Source organism: Acipenser ruthenus, chromosome 44 (genome assembly GCF_902713425.1).
Source record: "Acipenser ruthenus chromosome 44, fAciRut3.2 maternal haplotype, whole genome shotgun sequence".
NCBI lineage: Eukaryota > Metazoa > Chordata > Actinopteri > Acipenseriformes > Acipenseridae > Acipenser > Acipenser ruthenus.
Window position 1 is genome coordinate 7,981,194 of NC_081232.1, and position 26,180 is coordinate 8,007,373.

At 41.2% G+C, this 26,180-nt stretch overlaps 3 protein-coding genes across 4 annotated transcripts in view; 1 reads left to right on the forward strand and 2 right to left on the reverse strand.

Annotated features, from left to right (window-relative positions):
• Positions 1-13,484, reverse strand: part of LOC131709686 (butyrophilin-like protein 1) — a 69,366-nt gene extending 55,882 nt beyond the window's left edge. The window contains exons 1-2 of one of the 2 annotated variants that reach the window (XR_009311572.1): positions 12,707-13,484; positions 10,120-12,242 (exon numbers count right to left, since the gene is read on the reverse strand). Coding sequence is in view for 1 of the 2 variants with exons in the window: in XM_059012352.1 (XP_058868335.1) it covers positions 11,471-12,242; positions 12,707-12,822 (888 nt within the window). In the remaining variant the exon portion in view is untranslated. Of the gene's footprint in view, positions 1-9,580; positions 12,243-12,706 lie in introns of those variants that run through there. The other variant, XM_059012352.1, reaches the window with a different exon arrangement.
• The window catches only part of LOC117967125 (CD276 antigen-like), a 138,601-nt gene that overhangs the window by 33,589 nt on the left and 78,832 nt on the right, over positions 1-26,180 (forward strand). The gene's annotated exons all lie outside the window — the stretch shown is intronic.
• LOC117398790 (CD276 antigen-like) overlaps positions 1-26,180 on the reverse strand; it is a 165,208-nt gene that overhangs the window by 6,169 nt on the left and 132,859 nt on the right. The window contains exon 3 of the mRNA XM_059012351.1: positions 4,390-4,436. The gene's annotated coding sequence lies outside the window, so the exon portion shown is untranslated. The remainder of the gene's footprint in view (positions 1-4,389; positions 4,437-26,180) is intronic.

Genomic DNA, 26,180 nt, shown 5'->3' on the forward strand with positions numbered 1-26,180 from the left:
TCCCGCCTCTGAGGCAGCTTATTTACATAATTTTTTAAAGGTCAAATGAAACGAGGACGTGTTTATTTTTGGTAATTGTTTTAAACTGTTTGTATCATATACAGCCCTCAACTATCAATGTAATTCATGTTCTTAAATAAATGAAATGGGCACCTGCAGACCTGAAACTATTGCATTTAATTACTGTTAAAACAGAAGATGTATACTTAATGAAATACATGTTCTAAAACGTGTAAAATATTTTTAAAACATTAATTTTCCAAATGTGAAAATAACTATGTTATATTATTCACTAACATACGTGTGTTAGAAGGTACCTGTGGTGAACTGAAAGTGAATATAGACTTATTGCAATAGGAAAATATGTTTCCAAATACTTTTTTCGTACTTTACAGCCACTCCCATTGTGTGATGGGCAGTTTGCTGCACAGAGTGTTCAAACCAGGACGAGCTTCAATCCAAAACCGGTATATAGCGACCGCAGTTCTCTGTGCTTGGTTGCAGTTCAGTGTCCTGCAGGCCTTTTTTCAATGCTACTGCTCGTTCAACCTCGTCTTTGGTCACACCAAGTGTCACTGTACTGTAATAAGTTAGATATGGCAACACAGTAGCCTGCATGAAAACACAATATTCTGTTACCGGCACGACGATGCTCTGGGAAAACACCGGGACAAAATGAGCGACCCAAGGTTCCGGGGACACTGGGACCAGTGTTCCAAAAGAGGGACTGTCCCGTCCAAAAGTTAAAGTCTGCTCACCTTAATATTATATGCGACATGTTTAACAATAAATAAATAGACAAGTGGGTATGCTGAACATCTCCCAAAATTTAGAAAACACAAAAGCGAAATTACAAAACGTATTTTATATATAAAATGTAACCGAATCAGGCTGAACAAAACACATTTTGCTTTTTGTTTTTTTTATAAATAAATCATGTATTTAAAACACAGATTTTACAATCCAAGGGTATTTACCACGAGCATTACCGCCGCAAGAATGCAAGGCAGGATAAAGACAGAAATGAATAAATAAACACACACATTAATAAATGAATAAATAAACACACACATTAATAAATATAACGAGACAAAGCATTCCCTTTGCAAACAATAAAACAACTTTAAAACACTTTACCTTCCACGGTTGTCTGCAGCGTTCATTCACACAGTCGACATTAAGTGTGTTTAATTCCACTTGACTAGTTTATACCAAGCGGTGACTCCGACCAAAGAATGGATAATGGCTCTATGCTAACAGGAAGTGTGTGTTTTGTGAATAACTATGTTTTCTGTTTGGTTGCTCAAGGTGGTTTCAGTCTGTCAGCATGTGCATAGTTATGTATTCTTGCCAGAACTGAAACAGCTGCGACTTCCTGCTATATTCCTTATTATTATTATTATTATTATTATTATTATTATTATTATTATTATTATTGGAATAATAATAATTATCCAGGGCGACTTACAGACTTACAGTAAACAAAAATACATTGCAAGAATCACAGTACAAGTAATAATACAATTAAGAGCAAGATAAATACAATGACTTTGGTTCTAGCAAGTACAAGTATGACAAAATACGATTCAATAACGGAGCATATAAGTGTCAGTGATAGTTACATCAGAATATAATTAAATACAAAATACTACAGATTAAATAACACTTGTGACAGATTACAGTACTCAAAAGTACAGGGTTAAATGCAGTAAAATAGGGGGTAGATAACAGCAAGTAAAGTGCATTTAAGGAAGAGTGATAAGTGTCCAGAGGGAAAAAAAGAGGAGTTCTACAGGTGCTGTCTGAATAGGTGAGTTTTGAGGAGGCGCCGGAAGGTGGTCAGGGACTGGGCAGTCCTAACATCTGTAGGAAGGTCATTCCACCACTGTGGAGGCGAGGGTGGAGAAGGAGCGGGCTCTGGAGGCAGGGGTGCGTAGAGGAGGTAGAGCCAGTTTTCTAGGGCAGGAGGAGCGGAGAGGTCGAGTGGGGGTGTAGGGAGAGATGAGGGTTTGGAGGTAGCTGGGTGCAGTCTGGTCAAGGCATCTGTAGGCGAATACAAGAGTCTTGAACTGGATGTGAGCGGTGATTGGGAGCCAGTGGAGTGAGCGGAGCAGTGGAGTTGCATGGGAGAAGCGAGGCAGAGAGAACACCAGGCGGGCAGCGGAGTTCTGGATGAGCTGGAGCGGATGGGTGGCAGACGCAGGGAGGCCAGCCAGGAGGGAGTTGCAGTAGTCTAGGTGGGAGAGTACCAGGGCCTGGTCCAGGAGCTGGGTGGCGTAGTTGGTGAGGAAGGGTCGGATTCTTCGTATGTTGCTCAGGAAGAATCGGCAAGTGCGTGCCAGAGTGGAGATGTGCTGGGAATAAGAGAGGCAGGGGTCCAGGGTGACTCCGAGGTTCTTAGCTGAGTGTGGTAGATTCCAGAGGAATGGAGATAGAGAGATCAGAGGAGGGGGAGGAGGAGGAGGGAAAGAAAAGGAGGTCAGATTTAGAGAGGTTGAGTTTGAGGTGATGCGAGTGCATCCAGGAGGAGATGGCAGCCAGACAGGTAGAGATACGGGAGGGGATGGTGGAGTCAGAGGTGGGGAAGGAGAGGAAAATCTGAGCATCATCAGCATAGAAATGGTATGAGAAACCATAGGATATGATGAGGGGCCCAGGGAGTGGGTGTAGAGAGAGAACAGGAGAGGACCCAAGACTGACCCTTGGGGGACTCCTGTTGAGAGAGGGCAAGGTGTGGAGGTTGCTCCACGCCAGGTTACCTGGTAAGTGCGGTTGGAGAAGTAGGAGGCGAACCAGGCCAGAGCAGTGCCAGAGATCCCCAGGCCAGCGAGAGAGGATAATAGAATAGAGTGATCGACAGCAGAGAGGTTGAGGAGAATTAGGACAGAGGAGAGAGAGGCAGCTCGGGCAGAGTTTAGTGAGTTGGTGACAGACAGGAGGGCGGTTTCAGTGGAGTGAGCAGAGCGGAAGCCAGGTTGGACAGGAAAGCAGAGAGCTGGCGGTGTACAGCCCGCTCGAGGGTTTTGGAGAGGAAGGGTAGGAGGGAGACAGGACGGTAGCTCTGGAGGGAGGTGGGGTCGAGGGTAGGTTTTTTGAGGAGGGGAGTGAAAGAGGCTTGTTTGAATGCAGAGGGAAAGAGACCAGAAAGGAGAGAGGTGTTGAGAAAGGAGGAGATAAAGGGAAGTAGAGCAGGAGTAGCAGCTTGAAAGAGGTGAGTGGGGAGGGGGTCCAGGGCACACGTGGTGGGTTTGTGACCCTGGAGCAGGGAGGAGAGGTCAGAGTCTGAGAGGGGAGAGAAGGTGGAGAAGGAGGGTGAGTTAGTAGGGGATGCAGTGGGTGTAGGGGTTGGAACAGGAGGGGGTGCGGGGGAGGGAGATGTGTTAAAGAGTTTGCGGATATCTGAGATTTTAGAAGAGAAGAAAGAGGCAAAGTCATCAGAGGAGGGAGGAGGGGGGAGAGTTTAAGAGGGAGGAGAAGGTAGAGAATAGTTTACGTGGGTTGTTAGTGGAGGCTTGGATTACAAATTGGAAATAAGTACATTTAGCAGAGGAGAGAGAAGACGAGAAGGAGGAGAGGAGAACGCGGTAGAGGTCTAGGGCAGCAGGGAGTTTGGTTTTCTTCCATTTCTTTTCAGCAGATCGCAGTGTGGTTCTTGCTGAGCAGAGCGCAGAGGAGAGCCAGGGTTGGGGAGGGGAGGGGGCGGCAGGTCGGGAGGTGAGGGGACAGAGGGAGTCGAGGGAGGAGGTGAGGGAGGAGAAGAGGGTGGAGGTAGCAGAGTCTACAGAGTTGTGAGAAGGAGTCGATAGGAGGGAGGTGAGAGAGAGCAGTGGAGGCAAGGACAGAGGGGGAGAGAGAGCGGAGGTTACAGCGAGAGGTGACAGTGGGGGTAGGAGGAGCAGGGAGAGGGGGGAGAGACAGAGAAAAAGAGATGAAATAGTGATCAGAGAGGTCCAGGGGGGTGACAGAGAGGGTGGAGGGGCAGCAGGCCCTGGAGAAGGTGAGGTCCAGTTGACGGCCAGCTTTGTGGGTGGGGGGGACATTAGGATACAAGCACACAGCCTACATATTTGATGTTCTTTATATAAGTAACACGTACTTTAATATCGGTATACCTTGCATCCGTAACAGTCTGTTCCGAAAAGGTATCTATTTTAAACACAATATTTAATAAGCTAGTATTTACATCTCTCTCTCTCTCCAAGCTGCATGCAGCTCACAGCACAGCTGCAGATCCGGGCTTTGTTTTCCGCGCTGTCGATGCGATCGAGTCAAACACAGTCGAGTTTAATAACATCTAAGCAATGCGCTTTTTATTTTATACCATAAAACCACCAGTGTGATTTCTTAAAGACTTGATATAAACCGGGTTTATAAATGGAAGTTACTTACCGGTAATATAAAAGAAATTCAAATATGTGCGCTACGTGTTGGGGCACCTCTCTTCTGTTCACTTACATCAATTTATATAAGCTTAAACCCTGAAAAGCGTTAATTCGCTGCGTAATGTCAAACCAAGTTGTTCTTGTGTTGCAGATAATACACATTTCTAAAAGTTGAATCTTTACAGTTTTTAGATTTTATTTAATTATTTATTTAAAAAATAATAATAATGCTGCCGCGATGGTGTCGGGTTTAAACTCTCAGTGAAATGTGCTGCTGCATCTGTGTGTACTGCAGACCACGCTGTGTGCGATTCTGTAACCTTATCTTCTCTGGAAACTAGGCATTTTGTTCTGCAGTTCAACCGCACCTACGAAATGCCTTTTCCATTGTGAATATAATTCTAACTCTTCATTTGTGCATGGTAGTTTGTTCACTGTAATATGTCAGATACAAAATCTATCACAATCAATATAAACTGGAAAATAATATATTAATATAAACCCAACTCCAAAGACCCCTAGACAAGCAAGAATATACATGTGTTCAATAACATCTAAATCACCAAATGGAAAACTCTACTAACTGCATAAAGGACAGTATGTTAAAATAATCAAATCACCTCTATATGCAGATCGTGTACAGTTTAGTAAGAGTTTAGTTTCACTATATATCACGTTTTAACAACTACATGGCGTGCTTTTAAATATTTTAAAGCGTAATAATATGATAATAATGACCTTAAATTATTAGATTGTGAAGCACTTTCATGTAAAGACTTGAAAAGTGAAAACACATCATTACAGTGATAATGTAACAGTATTTTTATAAAGCCTCTTACAGTGCGTCCTTGGTAGAGTGGTCCGAGTGCAGTTATCTTCTTAAATTCCAATTATCTACTTGTCCTCTAGTAAGTTGTTTTAAAGCCAGCTGTGTAGCACTCTCTTTAGGAGATGTGGCCACCAGACCTTGCCTTGCTTCACAAATGTGAAACACATCACTTTTCAAACAGCAGTCCCCGGCAGACTCATGTGCAGTGATGTCATAGACACGCCATCATCCAGCCAATGTGCTCAAACCTTTTTTTTTTTTGGAATATCAGGTAAAGGCACACGCCCACCTCAACTGCTTAGTTTTGCAGCTGAAAGTGAACAGGGGTTACTACAGGACAAACAAGACAGAAGCTTGCAACTGCAAACACAAGACAGACTGCAGTTTAAATCTATCTATCTATCTATATTCCTTTGTAACAGAGCAATTAATCAAGCTAAAACAAATATATTCTGTTTCATTTAGGTATGTTGTAAAAAGATAAAATTCTATGATGTTTTCTAGGCGTATGTGGTAACTTTTAAAATCTTATAAAAACATGACAAACTGAGCGTCCCAAGTCTATACTTGCCTGTCAGATTTGAAGTTGTCAGTGAGTCACATGACTGATCCAGCGCCGAGCCTGCTCATGCGTTGTTTACAGTTAGCACTACAACAGTAGAGTACACGCGAGGGAATAATCATTAGAGGAAGGAATCAAACACCAATCTTAATGGGAATTCATTTAGTAAGCCTATAGACTTCAAACTACAGTATATTTTATTAATCCTGGGAGTGAGAATAACTGAACTGAAAGGACACTAACATGTAAACTTCAGAGCAGGGGTTGGTTGAAATTGTTTTTTTTTTATTTTTAACATAAGTTTTTATTATGGTTGCATTTGGTGTAATTGAACTGAAGATGACGAATGTATTATTAATTTATTGACTACTTAAATGTCTTATATTTATGTCACATACATTGTAATCAGGGACGGACTGGGACTAAAAAACGGCCCTGGACTTTGACCCAGACTGGCCCATCACAACCGGCCCGCGGATACTCCACTGCCCCGCCCTGCCGACGCACGCACGTTCACACACCAGCCCCTAATACCACCACCTAGCTGCATCACAGCTATTCTTGTACACTAATGCAGTGCTATTTTCAGAGTGCTACAGAACACACACACACTCTGTACACTGTTATAAGAGTTCTACAGAACACATACTGAATTGTCATGATTGCCTCCTCTTGCGAACCTGCTCTCTATGAGCAGACATCTGACTGCCACTGAGCAGATTTTCAATATCTGCTTTGGAGGCCCTTAAAACATACCCCTCTGCACTACTTCTGTGCATGTGGCTCTTCTCATGCTCCTCTACTCTTTGGTGAATATGTTTCCAATCTGTCATTCCACTCATGAAAATACTGCTGTCGCTGGGCTTGACAAATGCCATACACATTGAACAGTATAAAGCATGGCTTTCTTCACTGTATGACAGCCACTTTCGATTGGTGCCATCTTTAATACAGAAACCCTTCTGCACCACAGGGTTTTTTGATTTATGTTGAGGGTGGAAACTAAAAAACATGTTTAGGTCATCTGACTTGGGTCTCTTGAAATAATCAAAAGTTGGGCTGGCATCCTGGCTCTCCCTGACTCTCTCTTCCACTGCAGTTGAACTGGGCCTATCATCAACCTCAACCTGGATATGAATTCATGAATAAACTAATTAATTATAAAGGCCCAATATTTTGACAAAATACAAAAACACAGCAGCAGCCCCACCATTTGATCAAATGAATGAATGGGGCTTCAAACGAACATTAACCTGTTGAATGAAATGTAAAAATCCAGATTTCCACCTAAATAGACATACCAAAAAGTAATTATTTATCATGAGAGGGCCATACACTATAACTAGTAATGCTGCATACTCCAAGAAAGATTAAAATCTCACCTTTCTGGTAAAAATAGTTATAAATTGCTGAGGTGTACTCACTTCTGAGGACACAAGCTCAAGTACATAGTAAAAATATGAAATATCATATATGGTGTAGTTCCTATTCAACAAAAGTTGAGGCATAGGGCTTGAAATGACTGATATGGCTGGCATGTACATTAACCAACAAACTGCCTGGCTGGAATCATGTTACTGGTACAGTTAGTTAGCCTAGTTAGCTAGCACAATACTGATGTTGTGTTATCTGTCTCCCTCCCTGCCCTGGCTCCCCATTGCCTACCTCTTCGGATGCAGCCGCTGCTCTGACTTTGCTTGTGCTGGACTCACAATCGTCATCGGCTATGCTGTCGCTGTCTCCTTCTTCTGCTGCTACTCTAGTTTGAACCGGGGCAGCGGCATCCTCCTCGGCATGGACGACTACATGCACGCTGTTGGCATTGGCACTACTAGCAGCACTACTACCGAATAAGTCGGATAACTTCCTACATTTGGCTTTACTTTTTTCTCCCGTAATTCTTCAGCCCCACCTTTGCGTTTTTTACTGTGTTGCTTTTCCATGATGTTTAATTGAAGAGGACTTCCCTTGATAGCTATCTACATCAGCGTCTCGTGGCTATGTCACTGTCAGTGTGTGTGTGTGTGTGAAGAGGGTGGGATTAAGGGCTGCAGCCGCTTCACACAGGGAGGAATGGACCAAAGGGCCAGGGGGGGAGAGATGGACCAGTGGGCCGGCCCGCGTTGCTCAACTTTCTAGCCCCCCCATTAATTGGACCATTGGGCCGGCCCAGTCGAACAGCCTGGGTCGGGAGATTATATATATATATATATATATATATATATACAGTATATATATATATAATTCTTGCCACCATTTGGAAACTGTTCACTGGGATACTTGTCACTCATTATCATATAATAGACTGATCCCCCTCAACTCAACACTGCACGACCAGCATGAGAGTAAAAATAGACATAATGAAGCGTTCTTCCCTTTGTATAAGTCTGAGCTGCACTGAGAGCACAGCATGTGGTTTTCACAATACTGTGCAGAATAAATGATTTTTTTTTTCCTATGGGTAAATATCGGGACTTTCTTCCTATGCATCAGGACTCGGGACGCAATCTGAAATGACATAAGCCAGATACCAGCTCCTGCAAGGGATCCGCCTCTTACAGCGGTATCGGCGCTGTGCTTCAGAGCGGGAGGGCCAGGGTTCATCTCTCACCTTCACCTGTGAAAAACTCCTGCCTGCGGGAACCACTGTACAGTGCCTATAGCACCCCCTTTCAAAATTGTCACCTTTTGTTGCCTTATAGCCTGGAATTAAAATGCATTTTTTTTTTTTTTTACATCCTACCCCACAACTTCCAAGTCAGAAAAAATATTGTAGAAATTTGTAGAAAATTAATTAAAAATAAAAAATTGAAATAGCTTGGTTGGATAAGTGTCCACCCCCATTGTAACAGTAATCCTAAATTACCTCAGGTGTAACCAATCACCTTCAAAATCACGCACCAAGTGGCCTCCACCTGAGTTAAATTGTAGTGATTCACATGATTTCAGGATAAATTCAGCAGTTCCTGTAAGTTCTCTCTACTGTGAAGCATGGTGGTGGCAGCATCATGTTATGGGGATGTTTCTCATCGGCAGGGACTGGGGCACTTGTCAGGATAGAAGGGAAAATTAATGGAGCAAAGTACAGAGAAGTCCTTGAGGAAAACCTGCTGCCTTCTGCAAGAAAGCTGAAACTAGGACGGAAGTTCACCTACCTTTCGGCATGACAACGACCCAGAGCACACAGCCAATGCTACACTGGAGTGGCTAAGGAACAAAAAGGTAAATGTCCTTGAGTGGCCCAGTCAGAGCCCTGACCTAAATCCAATCGAAAATGTGTGGCATGACTTGAAGATTGCTGTCCATCAACGCTCCCCAAGGAACTTCACAAAGCTTAAACAGTTCTGTAAAGAAGAATGGTCAAATATTGCCAAATCTAGGTGTGCAAAGCTGGTAGAGACCTGTCCCAACAGACTCACAGCTGTAATTGCTGCCAAAGGTGCTTCCACCATTTATTAACTCAGTGGGGTGGAGACTTATCCAATTATGATCATTCAGTTTTGTATATTTAATATATCAATTTTTTCTCAATAAAAACTTCTCATTAAGTGTGGAGTATGGTGTGTAGATAAGTGGGGGAAAAAATCCTCATTTAAATGCATGAAACTGAGGCACTGACACAACAAAATGTGAAAAAAGTTCAAGGGGGTGTAGACTTTCTATAGGCACTGATTTTATATATTAGGGCTGTCAGTTAAGCCTCAAAATAGCAATCATTAAAATTGAGCTCACAAAATATCTATCAATCTTTATTTTATATAGCGCCTTTCATAGTGGACCACCATCACAAAGCGCTTTACAAGATGCAGTAACAAGAAAATCCATAACACTTTAAATACAGAGAAATACATAATACATGATATACAGTTAAAAAAAAAGCATAATACATTAAATACAGTGGAAAGTGCATAATACATGATAGTCATAATACATGAAATATTAGCAATATAAACGTTTGAGTAAATATGGATGATTGCACCCCACATACATTTTCGCTGCTCCTCGCCCGGACGTGGTTATTTTAACATCATTGCTGTTTAGTAAAAGCTTGTGCACAACAATTGAATGCGAGCGATAATTACGCCTGCGTAGCGTCAGGTGAAAATTGGATATAAAGTATGCGATACGCAAATGGTGAATCAGCTGTGTGCAATATTATCTCAAATAACTATCAATTGGTTTGCAAGCGTTGCTAAAGTTATATAAAAAATAACCCGTATTGACACTATCTAAGAAAAACAGTGGGGAGCGTTCTTTATCCTATGAAAAAAAGAACAAAAGTTAGCATCTCCCCAAAAGCACGCCACTACCATTGTACAATAGAAATATTTATAAAATCACATTACCTCAGGCAGGCTGTAACCTACGCAATACATAAACCCACCCTACAGGAACCTTTAAACAATCAATCACATTACCTCAGGCGAGTCTGGATTCAAACATCTTTATCATGGCCCGCCCTACAAATACTGGAACTAAAATTAAAGTCGTGATTAAAAATAATTCAAAATAACAATGAATCACGCTGGGAAAAACAGATAATGTAACTGATCTATCTCCACTCATCAAACAACCATCAGACAGACACCCGGGAAAACAGCTCCGTGGAAAGTGTGCGCTACTCTGAAATGACAAACGCTATGGCGCTTTTAAAGGTAAGCTAATCATTTCGTAATCTCCCAATCCGCAGCACCTGTTGATGGTGTTGATCAGCTATGCAAATTAAGCATCTAAATCAGGGTATTTTAACAAATCAAGACCTAATGTTCACCGAATATAATAAAATCAGCAGCACCCGCTACAATCATGAATCATAATAATAATAATACAACAAAACAAATACAAAATAATAAAAACAAGATTAAAGAAGCTGATTGTAGAATTGATTCTGATTTTTTATATATTTCTTTCCTGAGTTGTGTTTTCACGCAAGAAAAAAATAAAAAAGAATTTGGCACTAAATCAAATTGCACTTCATATATTTTAACAGGCTGCCACATTTCTGGAGTAAAACAGGTTTTACGGGAGTGATTCACTGAATGTTTTGGTTGCAAGTATTTCTGGCTTCACAGTATTTTGTCCCAGCACTGTAAAAGATACTCCAAGTGCTGTCGCTGCTTTCAGAAATCCTCCGAACACGGCTCAAACTCTTCAGCGCTCCTCTTCTCACAATCCATGTACGCTGCCATATATATTTTGAAATCAAATATGAATATAAAATAAAGGTAGACAAGCAAAACTGCAGAAATAATACAATGAAATACTCTGTATATACTTGAGATCGTCGATCGTCTCCAGCTCTTGTTAATGTCTTCACAGATAGAGAGGGATTTGTGCACGGAACGCAACTGGATAATAAAGTCACCTGATGATTTCCATCTCTCCTCCCCGACTTCAAAACACACACACTAACCCTGCCTCAGAGCATGAATACAAAGAGATCAGATTGAAAATAAAAACCCCAGAGAACAGACGGCAAACCTTGACGTGCGCAGGCAGGGCGTGGTACTGCAAGTGCTCTTTCCTTTGATGTGCATCCTGGAGCTGAAGAGGTTAATGTCATGTTGAATAAACTACTGTATCTCTTTGCTGGATTGTTCTGATATCGTGCAAAGACAACGAGAGTACAGATTATAGTTCAATTGTCTCGGAAACAATGCGATTTAAAAAACTTCTCTTCAACACTGATCACGTTTGCTAATTGAAAGTGACTATTTCGTTTTGGGAGCTTGTATTAAACTGGGTAAATTGAGCAGTGCAGGGGAGCTGTCTGACTTCACTGGGCTCCTCGATCACGTCTGATAACGGCACTGCCTGGGCTGGACTAGAAGCCTTGTTGGACTTCCACCTGTGACCCGCGCGTATTTTATAGAGCCACAGACCGACACAGATCCCTGCAATCACACAAAGAAGAACTGCTCCTAAACCCCACCAGGCGTGTCGGTCAGAGCTCGGGACTGTCACATGATCTGGTGCTGGTGTGGGTGGAGCCGGAACCACGACTACCTCAGTCAGGCCCGACCTGGACAGTCTGGGAGTGGAAACAGAGCACCTGTATTCTCCGGCATCTTCCTCCCTGACTCTCCTCAGCAGCAGTGAAGCGTTCCCACGCTGCAGCTCAGAATCAAACAGACTGGTCCTGTTCACATACTGAGGGAGCTGATGGGCAAGCTGGTCTGTGTTGTCATGGTAACTGTGAACAATGTGGTACGTTTCTGCTCTTCTCCAGATCACACCTGACCTCTCATCCCAGGCTGTGTAGTAGAAGGTGCAGCTCAGGATACAGTCCTGCCCCTCAGTACAGTTCACTGAGCTCGGGACTGTCACAAACTCACTGTCGCTGCTCACACTGCCAGCAGCCAGTATGAGGATTGCCAATACCCCGGTAACAGCAGCAGCAGCAGGGCCAGTGAAGCACACTCTCCTACTGAACTGGATCCTGGACTCGGTCCTTCTCTTCAAATAGAGCCTGAACAGGAGAAGAGCAAAAAGTTCAGAGAGTGAGAGAGACAGAGAGTGAGTGAGTGAGTGAATGAGTAAGAGAGAGATACACACACACACACACACACACACACAGCACCAGGGTTCAGAAACACAGAAAGAGAGAGAGAGAGAGAGACACACACACAGGGTTATAAACACACACACACAAAGGGTTATAAACACACACCCACAGGGTTATAAACATACACACAGGGTTCAGCACATTTATGACTCGGACACTCACTGGGACAGTTTGCTCCCAGGCTGCCTGATGTGATCCGGTGCCAATGAAACAAGTTCAATAGTGAGCAGAAACTTGAAACAGAACAGAAGACAAGAAGAGGAGAAAGTGAAGCATCAAACTCAGCGCAGTGAGCAGGACGAGAAGGGCACACATTGAAGCCAAGAGAAAAGAAACCCTGGAGTACAATACTGGATCGGGGGTCTTACTGGTTCCAGGGCAGCTCAGGTGAATTCAGGGACGCTTCTTCTCCTGCAGAGTCCATCCTCTTTGCACGCTCCGTCTGCATCTCTGTACCGACACACAAGAGAAATCTTAAATTCATACCACGTTACACACTGGAGTCACTAAATATTCAAAGACTCGTCTGTCTGTTTATCATTATTATTACACATCACAGCGCTCTTAGTTATAGACTATATACTCCAGGAAAGTTTCATGAAATTAAACCCACAAGGAAAGGGCCATTGTGAAAGCCTACAGATTCACAACCAGAAAAACTACACTTCCCATGAGCCTCTCTTGCAGTTTCAATTCAGCTACAGGATGCACAGGGTCTCCCTCCCATTTCTCCAGAAGGACCCAGAGTCTGCAGCAAACATGCCAACTTTTAACCCTTGTTAATACACTCCAACACTACTTATTATAAACCTGGCTGCACACACACCGCCTAATTGAGATTGCTGCTGAAATGTGATACAACTCTGGGAGACGGTTCTTCTCAATGCTATTGACGTTGTTTAATAGGGACGTCACTTTGTTTAATTGGGATGCAGTATTTTCAAATGATGAATGGAGATCGCTTTTCAGAGCAAGACAGGTGGTGCAGCGCTGTGCAGGGAGTGTGTGATTACACTGTGACTTGAGTACATTGAGTAAAGCACGCTGAGCTCCTGAAGGAGGAGGAGGAGGAGGAGGAGGAGGAGTCTCCTGTGGTTTCTCAGGCTGCTCTTGCAAAGAAAGGTGCCGTGTCAACATCGCAGGTGCGATTCAGTTTGTTTAGTAATAATAAAAACATTGACTCGTATTTTCAATGATGTATTTATCATTTAATCGTAATGTGATGTGATTTCATTCATTTTTTTTCATTAAGAATCAAAAAAGCGTGACTCGGGTCGTCTCAACTGCCTCTCTTTTAATTGGGACAGCCGCTTATTCGGAGCGTTCATTTCCATTATCCCACCTCAAAATTGCCGATGTTTAGACATTAGAAAAAGAACCGTATACTACAGATATGGAAGTTAACATAGTCCATGTAAACTCATTGTTAGACTTCGTTTGTATTTTAATTCCAAACACAATCTGTATTTACAAAAATAGTCCAGCTTCACTTTAGGACATTAGGATACAAACACACAGCCTTCATATTTGATGTTCTTTATATAAGTAACACGTACTTTAATATCGGTATACCTTGCATCCGTAACAGTCTGTTCCGAAAAGGTATCTATTTTAAACACAATATTTAATAATCTAGTATTTACATCTCTCTCTCTCTTCAAGCTGCATTCAGCTCACAGCACAGCTGCAGATCCAGGCTTTGTTTAACGCGCTGTCGATGCGATCGAGTCAAACACAGTCGAGTTTAATAACATCTAAGCAATGCACTTTTTATTTTATACCATAAAACCACCAGTGTGATTTCTTAAAGACTTGATATAAACCGGGTTTATAAATGGAAGTTACTTACCGGATATAAAATCAATTCAAACATGTGCGCTACGTGTTGAAGCACCTGACTTCTGTTCACTTACGTGAATTTATATAAGCTTAAACCCTGAAAAGCGTTAATTCGCTCCGTAATGTCAAACCAATTTGTTCTTGTGTTGCAGATAATACACATTTCCAAAAGTTGAATCTTTACAGTTTTTAGATTTTATTTAATTATTTATTTTTAAAAATGCAGCAGCGAAGACCAGGCTTTTGGTAGCGGCCACGATTTTTTTTTTTTTAATTAAGTTTACGAGTAAGTGAAATGACTGACTCTCTAATGAAACGCTGAGCACATAATCCATTAATCACTGCGGTTAAATAAAAGGTTCAATAGTTAACGCCATGGCAGGAAAAGCGCATTGTTAATCTGCTCTTTTAATGAAAGAAATTATCTTAAAACCTTAAAATATGGAGTTCCATGTGTAAAAAAAAAAAGGATTAATATTTTCTTTTTTTCCAGATTCAACTTAAATCTTGTATATTTCCCCAGATTTATAAAATTTTTATTATTATTTATTTCTTAGCAGACGCCCTTATCCAGGGCGACTTACAATTGTTACAAGATATCACATTATTTTTACATACAATTACCCATTTATACAGTTGGGTTTTAACTGGAGCAATCTAGGTAAAGTACCTTGCTCAAGGGTACAACAGCAGTGTCCCCCACCTGGGATTGAACCTACAACCCTCCGGTCAAGAGTCCAAAGCCCTAACCTCTCCTCCCTGCTCCAGGGTCACAAACCCACCACGTGTGCCTTGGACCCCCTCCCCACTCACCTCTTTCAAGCTGCTGCTCCTGCTCTACTCCCCTTCATCTCCTCCCTCCTCAACACCTCTCTACTTTCTGGCATCTTCCCCTCTGCCTTCAAAAAAGCCTCTATCACTCCCCTCCTCAAAAAACCTACCCTCGACCCCACCTCCCTCCAGAGCTACCGTCCTGTCTCCCTCCTACCCTTCCTCTCCAAAACCCTCGAGCGGACTGTACACCGCCAGCTCTCTGCTTTCCTGTCCAACCACTCTCTGCTTGACCCTCTCCAATCTGGCTTCCGCTCTGCTCACTCCACTGAAACCGCCCTTCTCTCTGTCACCAACTCACTTAAGTGTGCCCGAGCTGCCTCTCTCTCCTCTGTCCTAATTCTCCTCGACCTCTCTGCTGCCTTTGACACTGTTGATCACTCTATTCTACTATCATCTCTTGCTGACCTGGGGATCTCTGGCACTGCTCTGGCCTGGTTCTCCTCCTACCTCTCCAACCGCACTTACCAGGTAACCTGGCGTGGAGCAACCTCCACACCTCACCCTCTCTTGACTGGAGTCCCCCAAGGGTCAGTCTTGGGTCCTCTCCTGTTCTCTCTCTACACCCGCTCCCTGGGCCCCCTCATCGCATCCTATGGTTTCTCATACCATTTCTATGCTGATGATGCTCAGATTTTCCTCTCCTTCCCCACCTCTGACTCCACCATCTCCTCCCGTATCTCTACCTGTCTGTCTGCTATTTCCTCCTGGATGCACTCGCATCACCTCAAACTCAACCTCTCTAAATCTGACCTCCTTTTCTTTCCCTCCTCCTCCCCCTCCTCTGATCTCTCTATCTCTGTTCCTCTGGAATCTACCACACTCTCTCCCTCTTCCTCAGCTAAAAACCTTGGAGTCACCCTGGACCCCTGCCTCTCTTATTCCCAGCACATCTCCACTCTGGCACGCACTTGCAGATTCTTCCTGAGCAACATCCGAAGAATCCGACCCTTCCTCACCAACTATGCTACCCAGCTCCTGGTCCAGGCCCTGGTACTCTCCCGCCTAGACTACTGCAACTCCCTCCTGGCTGGCCTCCCTGCGTCCGCCACCCGTCCGCTCCAGCTCATCCAGAACTCTGCTGCTCGCCTGGTGTTCTCTCTACCTCGCTTCGCCCACGCTACTCCACTACTCCGCTCGCTCCACTGGCTCCCGATCACCGCTCGCATCCAGTTCAAGACTCTTGTACTAGCCTACAGATGCCTTGATCAGACTGCACCCAGCTACCTCCAGACCCTCATCTCTCCCTACACCCCCACTCGACCTCTCCGCTCCGCCTGCACTAGAAGACTAGCTCTACCTCCGCTACGCTCCCCTGCCTCCCGAGCCCGCTCCTTCTCCACCCTTGCTCCGCAGTGGTGGAACGACCTTCCTACAGATGTCAGGACTGCCCAGTCCCTGACCACATTCCGGCGCCTCCTTAAGACTCACCTCTTCAAACAGCACCTGTAGAACTCCTCTGTTGTATCCTGGGACACTATCACCCTTCATTTAAATATGCTTTATTTTGCTCTTATCTGCCCCCTATTTTACTGCATTTAATCCTGTACCTCAGAATATTGTAATCTCCCAAGTGTTTAATCTGTAGTATTTTGTACTTAATCATATCCTGATGTAACTATCACTACTTAATCATATCCTGATGTAACTTTCACTATTATCTGCTGTATTATTGAATTGTGGTTTGTCACACTTGAGAATTATTGTATTTCTTGTTCTTATTGTATGACTTATATTGTAACACTTGAATGTATTTGTATTTGCTTGCGATTGTAAGTCGCCCTGGATAAGGGCGTCTGCTAAGAAATAAATAATAATAATAATAATAATAATAATAATACTAATAATAACCACTACTCCACACTGCTGCCCAGTATATTCACAAAATGTTGTGAAATTATATATATATATATATATATATATATATATATATATATATATATATATATATATATATATATATTTTAAATGTGTACATTCAGATATAATTTATAAATCTACTTACAAGATTTAACATTTAGCTAAATATTTAACTGGCCAGCTAAATCTGGAGTTTGTATGCAAATGAGCTCCACCCACTGTGCTTTCACGTGATTTGATTGGCTCTTGTAATGCTGAAATCTGCATTTTCCATCTAGCATTACTAGAGCTAATCAATCACGTGGAATTTTAAAAAGCACATTGTTTCCTAGAGAATTTAACTATAATATGTAAATTACCAGAACTCGACACACACACACAAACTCCCCCTTACCCCACTAACACGGGGCTTAACATTGTAATTATGATTTTACACAGTAAAAAAATATATATCGCAGTTCTGAGACACAGAGTTTGCATCGATTTGATTCGCAAGTGTCATTTAATTTGCAAATTATTTTAAATTAAGTAGTGAGGCACTACCAACATGTATTTGTATTTCCCAACGAAAAAATATACAACACAGGACAGGCTCTGTTTGATAAACTGTAACTTTAGTCAAACTCGTTCGAATTTCACAGCCAACAATCAACTAATGGGTCAGTCAGTGGGCAGCATCAACGCCATTGGCTAATCATCAGCCAATGGAGTTGTTGATACCGCCCACTGGCTGTGATTGACAGTAGTAGTTTCAGCACAGTGAAATGTAAAAAGAACAGCAGCTCGCGTCACATCGAAATGAAAACGAAGCAGAAAAGGAAACGGACAGTGAAATGAAAAGTGACAAAAGAGAAATGAATAAATGAATAAATAAATAAAAATAAATGAAAAAATAAGTGAATAAATAAATACACAAATAAATATAGAAATAAATAAAAAGAGAAATAAATAAATGAATGAATAAATAAAGATACATTTTATTTATCTATTCATTCCTGTATTTTTTTTTAATGTTGGCATTTGAACGGGACAAAATGAAATTAATCAGATATGCGTCACACTCGTTAAACCTGCAGTGAAGTCAAAACTGTACAGGGTCGGATATGCGAGTGCTGACTGCATTAGCAAGACTGTGTTGTAGTGCTGGACCGTAGTTTAAAAACACTTTGACCCAACCACTAATAGCAAACTACAAACATGTATTTGATAGAGATTATATTTATGAATGGAAGAAAGAAGCATCTGACAACAAGGGCGTAGGTTTGGTTTGAACATTGGTGTGGACACAATTATTTAGGGGGGCGGAGTCGCGGTCGCTAGGGGGGTTCGGGGGCATGCCCACCCGGGAACATTTTTTTAGGAGACAGCTGTTAACACCGGTATCTGGTTTTGTTTTGTTTTTTAACTTCTAAAATGTTTTAATAAATGTTGCTGTAATCACGGCCGTGTGTATTTTCTGACGGACACACAGATATTTTACAGCGGTGTAGCCTCCATACACACAAGCATGAAGCTGCAGCGTCGCTTCAGGACAAATTATCAACACATTTTGAGCAAATGTAATCAAGTGCTGACAGACAGCTGCAGACAGGGGGAGATGGAGGCTGTGAAAAGATAAGCTTAAATTATTGAGAAAAAAAGGAATGGGGGGTGATATGCATTAAAAAAAAACTACAACGTTAAATCTAATTATTAATTTAATTGTAATCGATACCATGAGAACGCCAGTATGACTTTGTCAACACAGAACACGTAGAAATAATATTTATGAAACCTCATTACGCAGTCAGGTCTATTTTTTTCTGTAGCTATACGGCGAAAACAGAAATGTCTTATATAGCTAAACACAAACTAATATTGTACAAAGTTTTTTTTTTTCTAATTGGTATTATCTTAATACAGTGCTGTTACAGATACTTTTAAATGCATTGTTGCTTAATGTTTTCTAAACGTTACATCATCTCTGTTTCAATCTATGTTTAGTTCCTCAATTTTTCAAAAGTGGGATCAAGTTCTGATCCTGCTCAAAAGCAATATCAGGTTTGAGCTCAGATTTGAGCTCAGATTGAGCTCTGATCCGTTTAGTACAACGCAACTAGGATCAAGATCAACATCTGAGCCCGGATCCGGGATCGGATCCCTTTAGTACAACCGGCCCCTGCTACCGCGCTGAAGAGCTCATATATCTAAAGGGACCGGACTGCACTTCTGCATTACCTCAGTCTTAAAGGTGCGCAAGACATCTGCTATTAACTTACATTATATGTATCAGTCTGACATTTAAACATTTAAATGTAAAATGTTGAAGGTTTATGCGTTGATCAAGTGAGATTCTAAATGCTTTTATTTCATAGAAACCGAAAGTTACCGTAGCCTACTGTATTTGAGTGTTTTTCTTTTAATTTCCGAAAATAAACGCTTTAGAAAATCAACAACATTTTTAAAAAATCACCCTAGATGTACACAAAAAATAAAAATCGAAAAATAACTTAAATCAAAGCACCCATATATATATATATATATATATATATATATATATATATATATATATATATATATATATATATATATATAAACATATTGCGAATGATACAACACACAATAAAGCGCAAAGCCATGGTATTAAGCTGTATGCATATCATTTAACAAAGAAAGAAAAAAAGAAAAAATCGGACAAAATCTAGCAAATCGCAAATAAAAAACAACACGACAATTTGTACGCAATAAAATTAAGAACGGAAGACTTTATATTCTAGTATTATATAAAACAGCTGTGCAGTGTCTGTAAACACGGATATGCTATTAAACACATCTCGCTTTATATTCTGCGCTTTCACGATTATTTTCTTGCTCGGAACGCAGTGTCTGTTTGGAGCAAATGCTATTTTTCATCGAATCTGTTTGGATAGTGGACGGGATAAACAAGATCAGCTGTTATACTAATTTTCACTTAGTTTAATGTAGAAATGTTTAACTGAATCAACTCGTTATTATTATGTGATAACATTCTTTAAAAAAATATATCAATGAACTCGCTCTCTACCAATTGTCACGTCAATTTCAATAGAACTCGAGTTGGTGTTTCGCTGGAGTGCGCACGCATGCGCACTAAAATCAAAAGTCGCGTCGGGAACATTAGACGATCAAGTATCCATGTATACTCATTTAAAAACTATAGTGTCCCTGTATAAAATGTTTTAAAACTTTAGGCATTAAGTTTATACGAGAAAATATCATAACAATTAACAACACACATGTTTAATTTCTAGTATTTCTCAAGTAATTCGTCGCTTATCAAGAAGTAGGACCTACAAGGAAAAAAAATTAAAACATACCAATAAGTTTGTGGTCAGAAAAGAAGAAAGATGGGTTATTATTTGTAGCCGTATTTGATACGGGTTATTGTAATTAATAATGCACAGTGACATTGTATTAAATTATATACGGCACTGAATGCCACACACATTACAGGTGTTGTTTTGTTTTACAAAAATAAATCTAACTTCTAAATGGGTGATTATTTATTTATTTATTTATTTATTTATTTATTTATTTATTTGTTTATTTGTTTGTTTATTTATTTGTTTGTTTATTTATTTTAAAACAGTCTTACCTTGGCTGAACAACAATAGTTTGAAAATATGAAATGATTATTTTGTTCGGCCGGTGGATTTCTGTCCCACGCGCGGCTGTGGGTGGAATTCGTTTTGAGTTTTCTGCTCACGTGCTCACAAATCTTTGGTGCTCCACCAGGTCAACGAGCTCTCCAGGCTGTACAGAGATCAATTATTTGTTTGTCAGTGTGTGTCACGTAGGTTAATGCCATTGCCCGGACTTAATAATGAACTTCTGTAACTGCAATAAACATGTGTTTGTTTCTTGAGGAAGCTGGTGATGTGTATTAAACTGGAACTTTCTATTTTTTTAGCATGGTGTCACGTTTTCCAGAGTCCCTGAAACAGCTCCTCAAGCTGTATTATTATTCACTTTCTACGGGATCAGATAAAACAGTGTGTTAATATTACACATCTACACTAATCTGACCTGATTAACGATGCAGTTGGTTTATATCCCCCAACAGATGATTTTGACTGCGGCGCATCTAATAGTCTATGTAGTGCAAAAATAAAGCACACATCAGTCAACTTCTGTACAGATTTACTTTCTGACAGAATCCTCACAAACAGCATGGCACTGCCACCCTGTGGCGTATTGGAGTATTACTGCACATTTTCCACCTATACCCAATTTTCTTCTCTTTGAACGTTAGCTACAATGTTTCGGCCCCCGCTTTCTTCAGATATCATGGTAGAAATAGCGAGGTAGACCGAAAAAATACCATGCTATTTCTACCATGCTTCCTGAATAATGCAGAAGCCGAAACGTTGTAGCTAATTATTCAAATAGGGGGCAATCAGTTTAGCAATGATCCATCTTCGTTAATCATTTCTAGAGATTGAGGAGTAGCCTGATTCTACCGGGCTATAGAGCTGTTTTTTTAATTATTTGTACTCTAACTATCTATCTATGTATTCTGGGATCAATAAGCTACTAACAACCAAATGAGCAAGATGGGCTGAATGACCCCCTCTCGTTTGTAAACTTTCTTATGTTATCTATCTATCTATCTATCTATCTATCTATCTATCTATCTATCTATCTATCTATCTATCTATCTATCTATCTATCTATCGTCTATCTACTCTTGCTGTCTGTCGGGAGTGTATGGGGGTGAAGCTGGAGGGAGCGAGAGCGGTTTGTGTGTGGAGTTCCCTTTCAAGTCGAAGACGGCCACCAACATTAAGTATGGGACATTCCGGCCCTTGAGGTAGGTGATACTGAGCTCTCTATATCAGAGCTGCCGAAGGCCCCTTCCTGTGATGACGCACTCGGTCCCGCCTACCGAGGGTACAAAACCGTCAGTCAAGGGCAGGGAATATCCCATGTTGGTGGTCGTCTTCTCTTTCAGGGAACCAGGGTTATGTAAGTAACCTAACGTTCTCAAACTTGCATTATTAGCACTGCATTTAAGGGATTAAATTGCGTTGGGTCACTTATTTCTCTGCTGGTATACAAAGGGGGGTGTCCCCTCTGTAGAAATTACTTGTACGAGCATGTCTAGACACCCTGAACACATCAGGTACAAACTTAGAATCCTATTGCGTTTAGAAAGGTTTCAAGGCAGGTGATACAGAATATTTCAGCTGAACAATGTGGTATCCCCCATGTAATAAAATATAGTGGGTACCCCTAGAGAATACAAATGACCTGTATGACCATAACTGGACCCCCTGAACTCATCTGGTATAGTACTAGAAAATCCTATTACGTTCAGAAAATCTTTAAGGCTGGGGATACGAAATATTTCAGCTTCTCTGGTGCTGTGAAAAACAAAACATGATTTAATATCGCAGCATTTCTTTATTTCATACTGCTTTACAATTTGTATTTTTCCCAAATAATGAATTTCTTAACATTTACAGCACTGCAGCTTTTTAAAGTATGATTCCTTTTTAATTTCTATGGTCGATTCATTTTTCTTTATAACTTGGTGATAAAATATTATTATATGCTACTGTGTGTGTTTTAAATTGTACGTTTGCATTATTAAAATAAAACCGCAGTCAAATAAATAAAATAAATACATCGTGAAATAAGACTCGAAGTAGCTCGGGTAGTTGAGCAACATTACTACTGTTTTCGAAAGCACAGCAATATCGGAGAAAATGCGCGTTCACGGCCACACACAGCAATAGCGGAGAAAATGCGGATTACAATAAGGATGGAGGCTTGAGGTTTGAAGCTGTATTACACTTAAAATACGGAGGATTTAAAACAGAATTGTGCCGAAATGTACAAATATGCGTACACCCAAAAAACTCAGAAGAATGTGCCCGTGACGGCAGGGACTTCACTGTGGAAGACAGCAAAGGAAAGAAGGGACAGCTTAAGTGTGCAAGTACTGTCCAGTTACTATGATACATGACACACACACACACACACACACACTCAAGTATTTTGAAAAGTAACCGAAAACACTAATTTCATACAGTATATCAAAAACGAAAGCCCCGAAAAAAACGATTGACATAAAACTCGAACATAGCTCAAAATAAGGACCGAAAAACATAAGCCGTAATTATCACTCTTCAAAGCCAGACCGCCGCCAGAATGAAAGGCAAGATAAAGACAGAAATAAATGAAGAAATAAACACATACATTAATAAATATAACGAGCCAACGCATTCCCTGTGCAAACAATAAAAACATCTTTCAAACACTTTACCTTCCACGCGTGTCTGCACTGCTCGCACAGCCGGTGTGTTGCACCGATTCTGAGGAAGCAGTGTTGCCAGAATTGGTGTAGCCCAATCACAGCTAAAATGCTGCCCAGGACTCACAAAAGTAAGTATTAGAATGACGGGAGACGGGACAACCTGATACAGAACCTCATACCCACCATATTTGCAGGGGCGGACTGGGACAAAAATCGGACCGGGAAGTTCGGGTCCATTGGCCCACATTTATGTCAAAATCAACCTACCAAAATTCAGCGCACCGTCACGATGAAGTATCGGTCAAAAAAAAAAGTTTTAAATTGTTCGGGTAAAACTTCTTTCTAAATTATAGCTATAGCTACTATCATGTTTTCAAACATATTAGGGGCGATTTAGGTATGGCAAAGTATAGGCTATGACAGTTGCATTACCATGGCTTCATGATCTAGAAGTCACAAATAATATCCTATTGAAAATATCAGAGATTTTTCCGTCTACGAAATATTTTTCTGTTCATTATTCTTTGTCTCCGCACGTCTCTCTGTCTGCACCCGCTTTGTGTTCAGTGAATGCAACATTGTATCAGAGCTAAATTCTTTCGCCAGTTTGTCCAATTTACGCACCACGGATTATTTCATTGATGGCTCTGCTCTATGCAATTACAATCTTCTGTTTACAGTAATCGGTGGTCTAAAATCTAATTGCATATCAGATTATTTTAAACATTGCCCTCAGTTGGTAGGCTAGTATTTAGTATTGGTATTTACTGTACGCAAATAATAAACATGGGCATTTATCAAGTAGAAAGAAACCATTCTCCGCACGCCAATACCAACCTCAGTAGAACTAATAATAAACTGTAAAGTATAAACACATATCTTATTTATCAATTCTAGAAACCATCACCGACCTCACACAGATTGCGGTCTCTCAATAGGCCTAATAAAAAAAACTCTAAATTCTAAACACATCGGCTCATATTTAGCAATTCTAGAAACCATTAGCAGCAGTCAGCGCCAATACCAACCCAAAATTACAATAGGGTTCCAGAACCCACAATTATATCTCAAAATACAGTCAACTACTTCACCCAAATCCAAAGTTAATGAGACTGTCCTACCTTACGTCGCCAGCAGTGCACTCTTCTGCGCAATCCTGTCAATAACTCATCACTGTCTAGGGCCATCAGTATCTCTTTCTCTGTAGACATTAGCATGAACCCTTCCAAGTGGTCTTGGGACATAGTGCTTCTCAGTCTATTCTTGACAAACTTCAGAGTAGAGAAACACCTTTCACATGCTACTTGCGTACTGACAAGGTCAGGAGGAATTTGTAGCCCAAACCAATTCCATGATAGGCATCAGTCAATAAATTCTACCAGGATAGAATCAAATAGCAACACATGGCACAGTTTTTGCATGAAGTGCACGTTTTGTTCTCTAGCTCCAGCTCTTCTTCACATGGTCCACTGTTTCCATCCTCCTCAGGCATCTCACTTGTTGTTCTGACCCTGTATCCATCCCAAGCTGACATCTTCAGTCTGTCACACTATGTTTGGGTGATAACAAAAACATGTGTCCAGCTCTTTGGACTAAGGGCGTGTGAAGTAATCAAAGCTACCAGCTGACCACCCTGCATTCACTTCATATGCCTGCATCTTGTCTCTCTCTTCTTCTCTTTCCTCAGCTGTTGTTCTCTCTGCACTGGACTCTGCAACAGCATCCATTCTCTCCCTCTCTCGCTCCTCAAGCTCAGCTGCATCTGCTTTAATATGCATAAAAGAACAGCAGCAATCAATTTAATTAATACCTTTAGCAAACTGCATTATAATTTGAAAGAATACTCACAAGAACATAGCTTGTTTGATTTATAAAACGGATAGTTCAGGTTCTCCTCTCTGATTGGTCCACACAGTGATCCAGCTGTGCTATATTCAACCATGTGCCACTGTTAGGCCTTCTCACTGTTCCATAAATTATATCTTTGTGCAACAACCTAATTAACATCGACCGAAGTATCAAACCCAATCAAATTCATGTGAAACGATTGCTTTAAAATTTGGGATTTTGTTAGTGTGATACAATACATGCAATGTGAAATCTACACTGCGAGTGTCCAGTAGGGTGCAATACTATAGCAAAGTAGCATGTCATGCTATAGTTATACAAATAAAAATTGGCTAATACCACCATCAGCTCGGCTTGCCATGATTTTGTTTCAGTTTATATCAGGTTTAACCAGCTAAATGGTAGAGAGAGAGAGAGAGAGAGAGAGAGAGAGAGAGAGAGAGAGAGAGAGAGAGAGAGAGAGAGAGAGAGAGAGAGAGAGAGAGAGAGAGAGAGAGAGACGTGACCTGGGAAATGTTTGAGCTATTTTTTTTTTTTTTTAAGTAACCCAGCTATCTAGCTATCTAGCTAGCATAGCATAGCTGTACATAGCTGACTAGATCGCAAAAAAGTGACTAACGTTACAAATATTGGTGTAGCTGTTTTATAAAAGAAATAAGTTATGAGAGGCAGTGATATATCGTGTATATAGTCACAGCTAGGGCGTTATTAGGTACGAGGCGCAGCCAAGTCTTTAATCTATTTTAATGCATCCATAAACTCTACTGCTTGTACCTGCTGTGCTCGACCCTGCCACAGTGCTAATCATCCGCTGAGGGGTCTGATTAACACTGGCATCCTGACGTCCCTCGCTCTCCCTACTACCTGCCGGCCTACAGAACATGTCCGTCATTTTTGTGTGCTTCGCGGCATCTGCCTCGAGAGACCGTTGCCGTTTGTCTCTAATCTTTTCAGCCCCACCTTTTCTTTTTCTCTCCATTTTCTACACTGACACTCATCCACTATCAATACAAGAGGTTCAAATGAAAGACAAAATCTGGCTGACCAATCCGATTCTAAGAAAATCCGGGCAAGTCCAATCAGGGAGTGGCCACTCCTCGCCCCCCTTTTAGATATTGCGATATTGGATCTACCCAAGAGATGACTGGTGTGGTGATGTATGCGCGCGAGATAGCGAGACTGCCAAG